At 35.5% G+C, this 15,421-nt stretch overlaps 1 protein-coding gene across 15 annotated transcripts in view; it reads right to left on the reverse strand.

Annotated features, from left to right (window-relative positions):
* Window positions 1-15,421, reverse strand: part of TCERG1 (transcription elongation regulator 1) — a 62,364-nt gene that overhangs the window by 18,065 nt on the left and 28,878 nt on the right. For 8 of the 15 annotated variants that reach the window (XR_014309977.1, XR_014309978.1, XR_014309980.1 and 5 more), the window contains 5 exons: window positions 12,643-12,803; window positions 10,974-11,030; window positions 10,546-10,612; window positions 7,901-8,036; window positions 6,997-7,086 (listed from right to left, as the gene is read on the reverse strand). Coding sequence is in view for 8 of the 15 variants with exons in the window: in XM_082724531.1 (XP_082580657.1) it covers window positions 6,997-7,086; window positions 7,901-8,036; window positions 10,546-10,612; window positions 10,974-11,030; window positions 12,643-12,803 (511 nt within the window). In the remaining 7 variants the exon portion in view is untranslated. Of the gene's footprint in view, window positions 1-6,996; window positions 7,087-7,900; window positions 8,037-9,413; window positions 9,465-10,545; window positions 10,613-10,973; window positions 11,031-12,642; window positions 12,804-15,421 lie in introns of all 15 variants that reach the window. The other 7 variants (XR_014309979.1, XR_014309981.1, XR_014309983.1 and 4 more) reach the window with 1 other exon arrangement.

A 15,421-nucleotide genomic window follows, 5' to 3' on the forward strand; every position in this document is an offset into this window, starting at 1 on the left:
TACAGTAAAGGCAAGTCGTGGGAGCCCACTTAGATGCTCAGAGTGCCCAGAGAGCATTTTAGTCCTTCATTCTTAATCATGAGAAGTCAGCGTCTCTTTAAAGACATCTAAAGAAACTCTCCAGCATGAAAAAGAAACCAAAATAGAAACTATGCAGGAATATGAAAACTTGAAAGAAAAAAAAGTTTAAACAATGTCATAAAATTAAGATACTACAACCATAAAACAAGAAAAAGAAAAATGAAATCTTAGAAATTAAAGGATGACAGAAGAAATGAAAAAATTAAAAGATCAGACTACAAAGACAAGAAAGTCACCCAAAATGTTTTTTGGTTTTTTGTTTTTAAAAAGGCAGAAATAGAAAAGAGAAAAGAAACTTTAAGGACAAGGCCACAAGGGCAAATACTCTGTCCCATAAAGAAAAAAATAAACAGGTGGAAACAAATCAAAAAAGCAACAGAAGAAAATCTCCCAGAATTCAAAGATACAAGTTCACATACTAGAAGGGCCACCAAGGACCCAGCACAATGGACCCCTCCCACCAAGGCACATAATCACCATGAGATTTCAGAACTCTGTACACTAAGACAAAGACTCTACATGCCCACGAAGGAAAAATAAACACGTCCATAAAGAAAGGAACAAGTAAATATGGCTTCAAAAACAACAATGAAAACGAGAAAGAGGGCAACATCTTCAAAATCCTGAAAAAGATTTCCAATTTCAAGTATATTAACCCGTCAAACAATTCCAAATTAAGGACATACAACAAAGGTGATTTTCAAACATGCCAGGCTTCAGAAATTTATTTCCGATGCATGTTCTCCCCAAAAAGCTATTATAGGAGTTAAATGTGTCAAAAGGGAGTAAACCAAGAAAGAAAGAAAAGACTTAATGATGGAGCAAACAGGTAGAACCCCCATTCATAAACTACCCCCAACCACCAAAAAGAAAAATGAGGTAAATCCCAGAATGATCATCCTTAAAAAATGACAGCAATATATCAGGTATAGAGGGTTACCAGTCCAGAATGAATCAAGTCAGAAGGCTCCGGAAGAAATGTCTTCAGAAAGATAAAACTGGGGCAGCAGTCTACTATTTTTCATAGTGTAATCTTATAGAACTATTTCACTCTTTAAATGTGTGTATGCACATCTTCAGAGAAAGTCAAACAAAAAAATTTTCTTTAAAATACTTCTTTCCAGGGGTGCCTGGGTGGCTCAGTGGGTTAAAGCCTCTGCCTTCGGCTAAGGTCATGATCCCGGGGTCCTGGGAGCCTGCTTCCCTTCCCCCTCTCTCTCTGCCTACTTGTGATCTCTGTCTGCCAAATAAATAATCTTTAAAAAAAAAAAAAACAAACTTCTTTCCAGGTCAGGCCATATATATCTACTAATCTTTAATAGCTGTATAGAAATACCTACAATTATCTCACCAGTCTCTTGCTACACATGTAGGTCATTTTCAGTACCCTCTAAATATAGCACTGCAATAAATCCTGAAAGCATATGCATGGTGACAGAAATGGCAAAGAGGGCTCTTTTCAACCCCTTTCTCCTTCCTTGGTACATACTTTCTCTCTCTCTCTCTCTTTTTTTTTTTTTTAATTTACCCATTTCAGATAGAGTGCACCAGGAAGTGAGGGGAGGAGGGGAAGTGGACTTCCCACTGAGACGATGAGGGGAGGGCCCCAATCAAGTGAGCCACCTACGTACCCCCTTGGTATATACTTTCTTATTTGTAAAAGTGGTAAATCAGAAATAAAACCCAAGTGAATTTATGTTAACATTCTTTCCAGAAGCTCAAGAAGACTTCACATCCCCTCCTCTGGGATATCCCACACCAAGGTTAGGAATCACGAGCTGAGATTAACTTCTCAAAGAAAATTAGGAATTCTGTTATGCTTCCAAGTACCTCCTAATTATTTGTGTCATGCCTCAATACACTTGAGCTTTATGTTCCTATTTTAAGCGCTCAATTTCCTATAACATCAACTTGTGAACAAAATGTTGTAATTAACACCATGAAAGTTAATAACTTTTTAAAAACAACTCCTAGTTGAATTTTATAGGCATAATCAAAACCATCCAAATTAAAGGGCTATACTGTCTAAGCCAAAGCAGCTTCTTGGTGGTGGTTACAGTCCATTTCTTTGCATTTTTTACACCACTTTATTGAAGTATGATAGACATTCAAAAAAACTATACACATTTAATGTATAGAACTTGGTAAGTTTGGAGATAAATATACATCTAGGAAACCACCACAGTCTATGCCAAAAACATATCTATCACCTCCAAAACATTCCTCCAGCCCTTTTAATTTATTCTTATTTTGAATGTGATATTAAGAAACTTAACGTAAGATTTATCTTATGTTAGCAAAATGTTAAGCATCCAATACCATACTACTAGCTACAAGCACTATACTACACAAACCTCTAGGATTTAGCTGTCTTGCATAACTGTTTTATGCACTTTGTGAAACAGGATTTTCAGACTTTTCCGTATGTGTATTTTTCTTCAAATATAAATTTGTGAAAAGTATGAGTGTAATATTGTAAGAAACTCTATGTATATGTATTTGATAAAGAATGAAATATTACCATTTATAACAACACAGATGGAGTGGAGTACTATGCTAAGCAAAATAAGGCAGTTAAGAGAAAGGCAAATACCGTATGATTTTACTCATACGAGGAATTTAAGAAGCAAAACAAATGAGCCAAGGGAAGAAAGAGTGAGAGACAAACCAAGAAACAGACTCTTAACTACAGAGAACAAGCTGATTACAAGGGGGCAGGGGAGGAAAGCACTTGTTGGAATAAGCACCTGATACTGTAAGAAGTGCTGAATCACTAGATTGTGTACCAGAAACTAACATTACACTGTATGTTAACTAACTGGAATTTAAAAAAAAAAAAAAAAAAAATGTATTTGGTCTTCATCCTGGCTCTTGGCCCGAGTTCCTAAAACCCTTATAATTTCCTAAATGATAAGAGCGACAGAGACCCCCTACTGTTGTACCTGGCTCTTGCCTTGTAGCTTTCATATAGATAAAGGTGAAAAGAACAATTTTGTTATTCGTAACAAGGCCCTTTCACCTATACCTAAACTAGCATGAGTGAAGTGATTTCTGGAAAGCTTTCAGATAACCACAGGATGGCAGAGAATCACCAGTGGAACCAACGATGTCATTAGAGCTTTGGAACTTTCAAGGGCTGCAACTGAGTCTAATTGCCAATGATCAATGACTTAGGTCAATCAGCCTATGTCATGCTGCCTCCATAAAAATGGTAACCAAAGGGATTCAGAGAGCTATTAGCTTGGTGAACACTTCCATGTCCCAGGAAAATGGCACACTCCCAACTCTGAGGGAGAGAAGCTCCAAAACCTAGGAGCCTTCCAGATCTCACCCTACCTACATCATCTGCTGTTCAACTATATCCTTTATCATATCCTTTCTTATAAACCACTAAACATAAGTGTTTTCCAGAGTTCTTTAGCCACTATAGCAAATTATTAAACCTGAAGAGGTTACTATGGGAATCCTTGATTTGTAGCCAAACTCAACAAAAGGGTGCAGAACGTGGGAACCTACTCCTGGTGACTGGCATTCGAGGAGAGGGCAGATCTTGCGGGACTGAGCCCTTAATTTGTGGGATTGGATCCTGACTCCAATGTCAGAATTCAATTTAATGGTAGGGTCAGCCAGCTATTGTCAGAGAACTGACCAATGTGGAAATATACCCACACATTTTTGATGTCCAAGTATTCAATCTGTAGAGGAATAGTTTTTCCTTTTCAAAAGATCTCCAATATTTGATTCTCACTTCAATTTAATTCAATTTATAATTTGATACTGATTCAGTAAACAGTGGCCAAGACGGCCAGTTGATAGTCAGTAACTATCCTGGTAATAATGCCTTACCATATTATAACATTATCAATCTTAAAAAGCTCTCAATACCACATATACAATAAAAATGTTTATTTTTGAAATAAGGTAACAGATAATTTTAAAGTGTTAGCATAACTAGTCTCTACATTAGAGCCTAAAATCCTGCATGGACATGGTCTGATTCTGTTGAAAAATGTTATTCACTTTAAAGCTTGTCAAAACAAAAAACAAATATAACAAAAATATTTGACTCCTTAAGTGATCTTTTATAACAAAAAGATTATATAAGGAAAATCTCAACTTAAAACCTATGGTTACAATTATATAAAATACTTATTTTATAATGAGGTAAGATATACATAAAACTACAGATAACTAGAAAAGGACAGAAGTGAAAGAGAGGTACTTTTGGATTACGAGATGATCAATGAAATTCTTAGTTTTTTAAAAATCAAAACACAGTGGTGCCTGGGTGGCTCAGTGGGTTAAAGCCTCTGCCTTCGGCTCAGGTCATGATCTCAGGGTCCTGGGATTGAGCCCCGCATCAGGCTCTCTGCTTGGCCAGGCTCTCTGCTTGGCGGGGAGCCTGCTTCCTCCCCTCTCTCTGCCTGCCTCTCTGCCTGCTTGTGATCTCTGTCTGTCAAATAAATAAATAAAATCTTTAAAAATAAAATCAAAACACAAATTTCAGAAATAAAGTTACAAAGTGCACATATGTAACTAGCACTTAATTGATTTCTCCTTGATTTTATATTCTTATGCAAAAAATAAAACTAAGTACTGAAAAAGTACATGGATTAATGCCAAATATCAGCTTATCCTTTCATTTCTTACACTCCAGTTAAGAATTCTAATCAAATTAAGTACAGTTTTTATTTAAATAAAATAATGCTTGACAGTTTTCCTCTTTTTAACTATTACTCTTAACAGGAGGTAAAAGCATCACCTTATAAAATGCCTCCTAAATTTGGACAGAATTTTAGCTCTCAATATATACTTGTAATTTAACTCAGTAAAAAACTGTAACACTCATAATGAAGAGAAAGTCAAAAAAATTTTTAAGTAAACCTCCAGAGATATGCAGGTTAAGCACTGTTCCAGGCATTACACATATATAGCAATGAACAAAACAAAGTTCCAGCACTCAGAATTTATATTCTACAGTAGGAGACAGAATATAAGCTAATTTTAGACAATCAGAGCTAGGAGTGCTATAAAGGAAAGAAGGCAAAGAGATACAATGATCCAAAGGCACTTGCACATGCACCTGAATAAAATGATAGAGCATATACAGATATCTGAGAGAAAAACATTCCAGGTAGAGAAAAGAAAAGTATCAGAAAGTGCCTAACTTGTTCAAGGAGTAACAAAGGAAGTGTGGCCAGAATGAATGGATCTAAGAAAAGAGCTTCAAGAAGTATGTAGTAAAAGAGTGTAAGCAGAATCTTACAAGCTGCGATAAAGAATTTCAATTTTATCCTACATGAAATGGGAAGCACTGGACATTTTTTAAGCAAAGGAATAGTAACAATGCCTTAATCTGTTAGTTAAACTTTAAAATTAGTGTGGCTGCTAGGTGGAAAAAAACCCGGACTACAGAAAAAGTAATAATGGAAGGAAGCAAAGAGATCAGTCAGAGGCTACACAGGTGCTGAGAAATGGTCACAGTGCCTTGAAATACAGTGGCAGTGGGGGAAATGGTGACTAAGAAGTTATATTTACAAGCTTTTAGAGGTAGATTTTACAGACAGACTTGAAATGTGCAATGGGGAGAAGTAAAGAATCAAGGCTGATTTGTAATTTTTGATAGAGCCATCAACCCATGTGAGAATGAGACCATCACACAGTTTAAAACAAAAACAAAAAACCCTACTATGCTTGAAATGCAGATGCAAATATATCTGAAAGTCATGCTTTTCTATTACACATACTAAAATACATGTCTGGCACACTGTTAAATGTCCTCTCTTCTTAAGTTTATGACGAGACCTACATGCATAATGGCACAAACAGTGTAGAGAATTATTCCAACTGCTAAATTGTCAGTATAAAGGACAGACTACCAAATGAAATCCTGTAGCTCGATGGCCCTATAGCAAGTGGTTCAACATACTCACCATTCTAAAGAGATCAGTGTCAGGGTGGTCCAGGTAATTCAGAAACTATGTAAGTTGCAAGTGTGCAATGCTTTAGAGGAAGAAGCAATCATTGTGAGATATGTATCACTGCGTCATCATGGGAATCAACGCAAACCCAATAAACAGGCAACTCTAATCCATGTTAACTCTAGTTCAGCAGAGACTCTCAAGTGTCCATCAATTCTTTTAGTGTATAAGAAAAAAAATTTAAAAGATGCCACTTAAATGTAGGATGTGCAAATGAAACATAAACACGTCTTTTGAGTGTTGTCTACCTACAATACACACACACATTCAAACATATATTGGCACTAACAGGAAAGTTATAACACCAGTACCCAATCCTGATCCCATCTGTTGGGAACGATTGTAGGTGTTTCTTTTTCCTTTCAATTCTTTGGTACTTTTCTTTTCTACTCTAAATCTACATCATTTGCCCAGGAAAAAGTAAATTAATGAGCACAATGAAATGCATTGAAAATTTTAGATATAACCTCAGTGTATATGAGACATAAAGAGAAAATGCGCATGAAGCAACAGTGACGTCTACAATAAAGGCAAAACTAACCAAGTCTATTTCTGAGGCAGAAATGTCCGTATAGATAATAACAGTGTTCTAAGATTTAAGACTATGTTTTTAAAGCACTCTGAGGGTGCCTGGGTGGCTCAGTGGGTTAAAGCCTCTGCCTTCGGCTCAGGTCATGATCCCAAGGTCCTGGGATCGAGCCCCCCACATCGGGCTTCTGCTCAGCAGGGAGCCTGCTTCCTCCTCCTCTCTCTCTCTGCCTGCCTCTCTGCCTACTTGTTATCTCCGTCAAATAAATAAATAAAATCTTAAAAAAAAAAAAAAAAAGCGCACTTTGTTACAGGGGGAAAAAAGTATGGTATTTTATTCCTTACATTTTAAAAATAATGCTGCTAAGGGATATACACTTCTTAAATAATGTTATTTTCCTTTTACCTGTTTTCTCTCTTTAGGATTGAGAAGTAAGTACCGAGGATCAAAAACTATCTTGTGCAACTCCTTCTCCCATGTTGAAAAAGCAGACACCTTTAAAATAAAAATGTATTGCCTCATAATTAAGTTGGCTCTAAAAACATAAAGGTCATATAATTTTCCTTGAAATCTACAGGACATCTGCTTAAAAAGGAGACATAATAAAAACTGTACTGAAGTTTCCATCACTAATAAATGACAAGCAGTGGGAGGCTAGCAACAGCAAATTTCCACACTAATTGGCTCTGAATATTTCTATACTATACAGAAGTAACACACACTTAATTAGTCATTAAAATAACCACTACTGTGTGACATTTTAAAAATCAGTACATCAGAAAAAGCCTTGAAGATTTGCATTTTGACTTCCTATGCTTGCTCCAATCTTGTGAACAAAGTTGTGATTTTAAATTGAACAATTATACTTATTCAAATGAATATGTGAATATAACCAAAAGGCTGAAACACCCTCTCAATTAACTTTATTAATATTATCATAAAGTAGCAGTTCTCCTTTAACCAAAACCATTCTGGAAGTATTAAAGAATCATATATACCTTACCTATCCCACGTAGTCCGCCATTCTGTAATGTTAATACTCTGTTAATACTCATATTACTCACCAAAATGTAATGACCCAATAAATGTTAAATGTTATTTGTATTTAAAAGGACAATAAAATGGCATTTAGTTCAAACATGATAGGATGAGCCAAGAAAAAGGCTGTTTGAGAAAGTACAGTCATTTGACAGCTTCCCTTATCCCCCCCCACAACATGAGCACTAACCTTAGATTTGACCTTTTAGCAAGACATATTTATATTACTTATACAAAACAGAAATATCTCCCCCAAAGATTGTTTTCTGACCCCTCTCTCTAGCAGCATGTCCTTGAACTGCTTCATTCGGGCCTCCAGAGGGACAATGGCCCTTTCTCGGGCAGCTTTAATTTCAGCTTCCATCGCAGCTTCTTTCTCTGAATCAATGTCTTTATTATCGTCTCTCCTATAAAAAATAAAATATAAGGCATCAACTGGCAAAATATTAATAAGGAATCTTACTAAAATCTTTACAACAATGGAATATTCAAGACTCACTACTGAGCAGCATATTTTTGGCAAAAAAATTATATTGAGGGTTTCAAATGAACTCTAAGGGATAAGCAACTTTCATTGTAATGATAATAATAAAGTTACAATGAGCTTCTAATGATGTTACAATGGCTATATTGTTGTGCTGTCTCTCTCCCTGATATACAGAATGAACTACCTTACTTTCAAAAACAAAAACAAAAAACTAACATTGCAGTAAAATTCTATGTGGTTAGAAACAAACAGCACAAAATATAATTTTTAGTTCTTGAAATGATACAGGAAAAATAGTATTTTCCAAAATGTTTTATATTATAGATGCATAAAATATTTCTTGATTTTTTTGCATAAAATATTTCTTACTCTAATAAAAATTGGTATAAGTCTTAGTAATCTCAAATATTTATTTTGAAAATATCTGTAAACTTGGCCAAGTGGATATGTGAGATATATACCTTACCTACCTGACATCTTTTTTACTCACTTTCTGGGTGGTAAGTTGAGATTTAAGTTGAAGGACAGGTCCCAGAGAGCAACATAGGCCCAGGAGTAGTTAGATGGAATTAGAACTGTTCACCAATGACTAAACTACTTCTTTCTCCTCCAAAAATGCACCTCAGGGCTAAGGACAACCCTGCTGCTGTTGCTCTCACTCAAGTGAGACTGTAAACATGAAATCGAGTCACCTCTCAAACATCTGCACTACGAAGAAGGCCAGTTCATGTGAATAATCCATAACAGTAAGTAAGTTAGTAATATTCGGGTATATTTTAGCAGATCTTCCTTCTTAAATAAGATCTGCTAGATATAAAAATAAAATTGGTTCATATTGCCTAAACAAACTTAAGGGAATCAGGAAAACAAAACATCAACAATTTCAAAAGCATGCTATACAGGGAAGTGAAGGTAGCCCCGGAGAGTTAAATGGAACTAAGGCTAACCCACAAATACATGTTAAGTGAGAGGTAATTAGCAACTTAGGGAATAAATCAAAAGAAATAGAAGACAAAGTCCGTGATCTGCAGGAACTTAGCGAGATAGTCTGTGACCTAAGATATGCACAAAACAAACAGGTAAAAGTAATTTGCCAAACAATATACCCTCTTATAATAATTTATTTAAGAACTATTTAAATAGTTAAAAGACATCCAAGAAATATAACTAATGAAAACAAATAACCTTTATAGAATTACACTAAATGGAAATGTCACAATACAAACTATTACTATCTATCTCAATAAAAGAAATAAAGAAAAACTAAGCCAGGAAAAATAGGCTTTTAACTTTGTACCTAAATAGAGAAGCTCGGGCAATCCACATAAAGGACTTCTTTGACATTCTCCTGATAAAAGCAGTTAAAAACCTTACAGAGTTGTCTATAAGAACAAACAATTAAAAACAACCTAAAAGTTTAACATTGTAGGAACATCCAAAATTATGGTTATATAAACAGAATGAATACAGTCATTTATAATTAAGAAAACAAATGTCTTATTCTACATTTTTTTTTAAAGAAACACAAAATCGGTTGATTACAACTAAGAAAAATATCTACATATTTGGTCAAGAACTAAAAAAGTCAACTGCAAAAATGAAAACAGCTATGTTACTTTGGTTGATTATGAGTGACTCTCTTTAATATCTTAACATCTTTAACGATGCTCCTAACAATTTTTTTTAAAAAGAACCACCCTTCCGGGGGGGGTTGTCTTAGTGATTTCTTTGCCATAACGTGGCTGCATTCAATCTGTCCTTTTTAGATAAGGACTATGGTTCATCCATTTCCTAATAATGTCTTCAAACTTTCCTTTTTTGCTGCTAAATAATGGTCCCATTCCTCCCCCACCCAGACATAGATACCCCCTACCCCAGCCTTCCATCCCCCACAATTAGAAACATTCATATTTTACCCAACTGCAAAGCACTGGCCAACCTAATGCTCCTGCTTATGGCAATCTTTCTCCCAAAGCATTTTCTAAGCTCACAGGTTCCCTCTTCACCAGGTAGTTAAGACACAGACTCAAGAACTAGCTAAGTGACAAGTACATAAAAAGAGAAGTCTGTGTGTATTTATGAAATTTCTAGAATGGTATCCGTTGGGGTCTACATAGAGTAGGAAATTTGTAATAAAATTCAGGCTTAATGAATGTCTGAAAATAATTTATCATCTAATTCCCAAAATGTTACTTGGCTTTATAATACATAATTTAAGTAATCATGTATTCTGCACATCTAGCAATAGAAGGGACACCATGTCTTCATTCTAAAGCAAAGCTTTCTAATACCAGGCTTTAGAGAGCAATCATGACTTCTGTCTCCTAACATACACATTACCTGTCCCAACCACAAACTGACTGGGATCTAATCAACTTTTAAAAAAGGTATTATCTACCTGAATTACATGAACTATAATTATTACTTACTTCCGTTTTTTGGCCTTAACAGGTTCATCTTCATTAAGTTCTTCCATTAATTCTTGTTCTTCTTTAACTATAAGATCAAATTTAATTAAAACTTGTCAGAATAAAATTCATCAAGTAAGAATTAAAACATTTAAGTCTGAATCCCTCTTCTAGCCACTACCAGAACACTTGCTTTAATAGTATTAAAAAGTAGCTACAGGAGCACCTGGGTGGCTCAGTCAGTTAAGTGTCTGCCTTCAGCTCAGGTCACCATCCCAGAGTCCTGGGATGGAACCCCACAATGGTCTCCCTGTCAGCAGGGAGCCTGCTTCTCCCTCTCCTTCCCATTCATGCTATTTCTGTCCTGTCTCTCTCTCCCCCAAATAAAAAATAAAATCTTCAAAACAAAACAAAACAAACCCAGTAGTTAGAATCCATAGTTTACTCACTTGCACTCATAGAAAACTGCCATTTTTGGATGGACAGCATTGTGGGAGTTGGATGTCCTGGCAAAAACATATCAAATATTATAATGAATAGTTACATGCACATATTACACAATATTCTCTTTCAAAAAGTTACTGTTTAGGGGCGCCTGGGTGGCTCAGTGGGTTAAGCCTCTGCCTTCAGCTCGGGTCATGATCTCAGGGTCCTGGGATTGAGCCCCATGTCAGGCTCTCTGCTCAGTGGGGAGCCTGCTTCCCCCACTCTCTCTCTGCCTGCCTCTCTGCCTACTTGTGATCTCTGTCAAATAAATAAATAAAATCTTTTTTAAAAAAAAGTTACTGTTTACATAAAATACCCATCCCATAATCCTCTCTCCTTTATAAAACATTAAATAATTCTATACTTCCTAAATTAATCTTCCCTTTAAATTTCTAAATCACTTTGAAATGTTTATTCAAGACATGCATGCATTTATCAAATAACTGTACTGAATATTTGAAAAGAGTCATAAAAACAAAAGCAAATCTCGTATCTCCTTGGCATAATTCAACACTAGGATTATAAAGTATCATCAGTATTACAGCTATAAAACAGACATTGCTAAAGGGGAAAAGTGGTACCTAGTAACTTTACCACTAGCAGGCAAAGTTTCAATGATTTGGAAATGATTTGCAAGTAAAAAGTGTAGCACCATATATATATATATACAACCTATAAAGGTTTCTCAATTCTTATAAATGACATATATTTGGATTGATTTCATTGGAAGAATCAGGTGATTCATTCATGCTTCTACAGCACATAAGGGAGTCTATAAAAACATAATCATGTCAACATGAGGACAAATTACCAATATAAAATATGCAATAAAAATTATGTAAAAATATCTATGTTCATTATATCTACTGAAATGCTATCTTAACGCAAGGTACCTTAAAAAAGATAATCTCTTAATAAGGTTTGTCACTATACAGTCAGGATTAAGGCTTTTATTCCCTAAATTTCATTTACTTGAAAAGAGTAAGCTTTGGGGGCGACTAGGTGGCATAGTCAGTTAAGCATTCAATTCTTGATTTCAATTTAAGTCATGCGATAGAGCCCTGTGTTGGGCTCTGTGCTCATTGGGGAGATTGCTTAGGATTCCTCTCTCTCTCTTTGCCCCTCCCACCATCACCCCCCACACACTGCACACACTGTTTCTAACATAAATAAATATTTAAGAGTAAGCTTTTATAATTTTATAAAACTTTCTTTTACAAAAGTAGTAAACAATATTTTAAAATGCTCTGTAGAGTTCTGATTATTTCAAAAAAATTTATTACTAGTTATAAAAAGTGTTAAGAGGCTCACTGAAGAGTGTTTTAATATTATTAGTAAGCACAGAGAAAACCTGAAGCAGAACCAACATAACTTGGACTAAAAATCTTGATAAGGACAATGAGTTAAAAAAAATACATATAAATATTTTACAAAAAACTAATTATTCACACTCTCTAATTTTTAATATCTCTACTAGCAAACTCAAACTAGGATAGTTAGTGGTCTATTTCCCATTCTCAAATTTCTTATATTCCTTAGAAATAGCAAGTTTTCCTAAATGGCCTCATATTTTCTGTAAAAGTATTAAAAGAATGACAAAATTAGAGGATAAATTCCTAATTTAAAACTTACTTAGTTTCTTCACTTCTTCCATTCCTTTTTTATGAGGAGGCTCCTGAATAATTTTGTCAACATCTGCCCTTCCAATCAGATCATCAGGTCGGTCCCACATAGAAAGACGGGTGGTAGGATTATAAAAGAAGACCCGCTCATCACCAGTCCAAACGACACACCTATGAATTGATTCAAATATACCAGTTTCTTCTGTTATGGAACATATTTGATAAGTAAGTCTTTTACTGTCATTCTGCCTAAAGGAGAGGTGGAGGGGTGGTGAGGACACCTTGGTACTTAATAGTTACAGAGCCGAATACAATTTCTAAAGGAGAGAGCTGAGTGGCTAAGGTTGGAACAGCAGTTCAACATTTTAACTGAGAAAACCAAGAAAAGCAAATTCATAATCAGTGGTTAGAGTGCTCAAGAACTTGGTGTAGTTGGTTCAATCGGAGTGTTACATTTTAACCTATCACAAAGGATGAATTCAATGGAAACAAATAAGAATGCTATTAAACAGTTCTAAAACTAAAGAAAAGACCACAGCACCATACCTATTATGTAATACTTCTTAGTATTTCTTACCAAATCAGAATTTTACATACTCAAATGCAACCTGCTATGAAGTCTTTAATATCTTATTATATCTGGTATAAAAATAAGAAATACTGATTGCACTATGACACCAGAGCCCACTAGAGCTCACTGTTCCTGTTCATTACAAGAAATTCAAACAAAATAGAAAAAACAAGAATGTTAAGGACTGTGTACAGTTTTTAAAAAATAAATGTAAGTACGGAAGAAAGTCAATATTTACAGCAGCAACTGTGAGGGTATAAATTTCCCATTTTTCCTCCCTCACACCTCTACCCTAAGGGCCCCCAGTCACACAGTAGCACGGCAGTGGCAGTACAGCCAGTGAAAACTCCCAATAGAAACCAGGTACTTGTGGCCAGATAATTATAAGTTCATCAACAGCTGCCAAGCCAAGTTGATCTAGATGTTGAAAATAACAGACAAAACCTCTATTGTTGAGATAATCAAAGACTTTAAAGCAACAATTATAACTAGAGTTCATGAGATGAAGGAAAACTTGAAACAAATGAAAACACTGTTCTCATTAGAGAAACAGAAATTGTAAAAAAACAAAACCACAAATTTTAGAGATGAAAAACACACAACTGAAGCAAAGGGAAAAAAAGAGACAAGCCAAGAAACAGACTCTTAACTAGAGAGAGCAAACTGATGGTTACCAGAGGGGAAGTGGGTAGAGGGATCGGGATTAAGGACACTTGTCATGAACACCAGTAACGTATGAAGTGCTGTATCACTGTACTGTACACCTGAAACAATATCATACATTAAAATTAAAACATTAGGAAAAAAAATAAACTGAAATTAATTCTTTGGACTGGCTCTAGAACAGAACAGAGATGACGGAATGATCAGTGAACTACTAAGTACATCAGTAATTATCCCGCCTAAAGAATAAAGAGAGGAAAAAAGAATCAATAGGCTTTCAGGAAACCTAAGGGACTACAGCAAAATGCCCTACATAAATGTCACTTATGTAGATGTTTAACTTTATTTGGGGAAAAAACCTATCCTAAATTTTCTATGCCAGTTTCTAAAATATGTCACACTACAAACAGGAAAACATTGGACCATGGGTTTCTTACCAGAAACCATAGAGGCAAGAACAAAGTAAAACAACATCCGTTACGTCCGGGGATTGGAGGGGTGGGGAGGGTGGATGGGAATGAAATGTTCTAAAATCGAATACGGTAATGGCTACACAACTCTGTGAATACAAAAGTCATGAAGTTGTACAATTCTAATGAGTGAACTGTTTGGGATGTGAATCATCTCAACACACTTGTTGGATTTTTAAGAAACAGCTAGACAAAAAAAGTATATATGATTCCTGACATAACATTCTAGAAAATACAAAGTAATCTTAAATAAAAGCAGAAGGCTCCGTAGGGATGGGATTAGAAGAAGGAGGGATAACAATGGAACACAAGAAAACTTTCAGGGTTATTGGAAATATTTATTTTGATTGTGGAAATGAACTTTAAATATTTCAGCTCCTCATACTTCAAGTTTATTTAAGTAACACACACAAATAAGAAAATGGGGCCTCCTGGCTGACTCAATCAGAAAAGCATGCAACTCTTGATCTCGGGTTTCTAAGTTTGAGCCCCATGCTGGTTGTAGATATTACTTGAAAAGAAAATCTTTAAATAAAATCTTTAAAAAAAAACGGGGCGCCTGGGCGACTCAGTTGGTTGAGCGACTGCCTTCGGCTCAGGTCATGATCCCGGACTTCCAGGATCGAGTCCCGCATCGGGCTCCCGGCTCTTTGGGGAGTCTGCTTCCCCCTCTGACCTTCTCCTCTCTCATGCTCTCTCTCACTCATTCTCTCATGAATAAATAAATAAATAAAAGCTTTAAAAAAAAATAAAATAAAAAAAATTTTTTTTAAAAATTAAAAAAAAAAAACCCTAGGGCGCCTGGGTGGCTCAGTGGATTAAGCCGCTGCCTTCGGCTCAGGTCATGATCTCAGGGTCCTGGGATCAAGTCCCGCATCGGGCTCTCTGCTCAGCAGGGAGTCTGCTTCCTCCTCTCTCTCTCTCTCTCTGCCTGCCTCTCTGCCTACTTGTGATCTCTCTATGTCAAATAAATAAATAAAATCTTAAAAAAAAAAAGAAAAGAAAATCTTTTTTAAAAAGTGAGAAAATGTATAATGTACTACTAAATCCAAATCATTTGTGGAAATGGGACTAGAGGCATTTGT

This window comes from Mustela nivalis, assembly GCF_964662115.1.
Source record: "Mustela nivalis genome assembly, chromosome: 3".
Classification (NCBI taxonomy): domain Eukaryota; kingdom Metazoa; phylum Chordata; class Mammalia; order Carnivora; family Mustelidae; genus Mustela; species Mustela nivalis.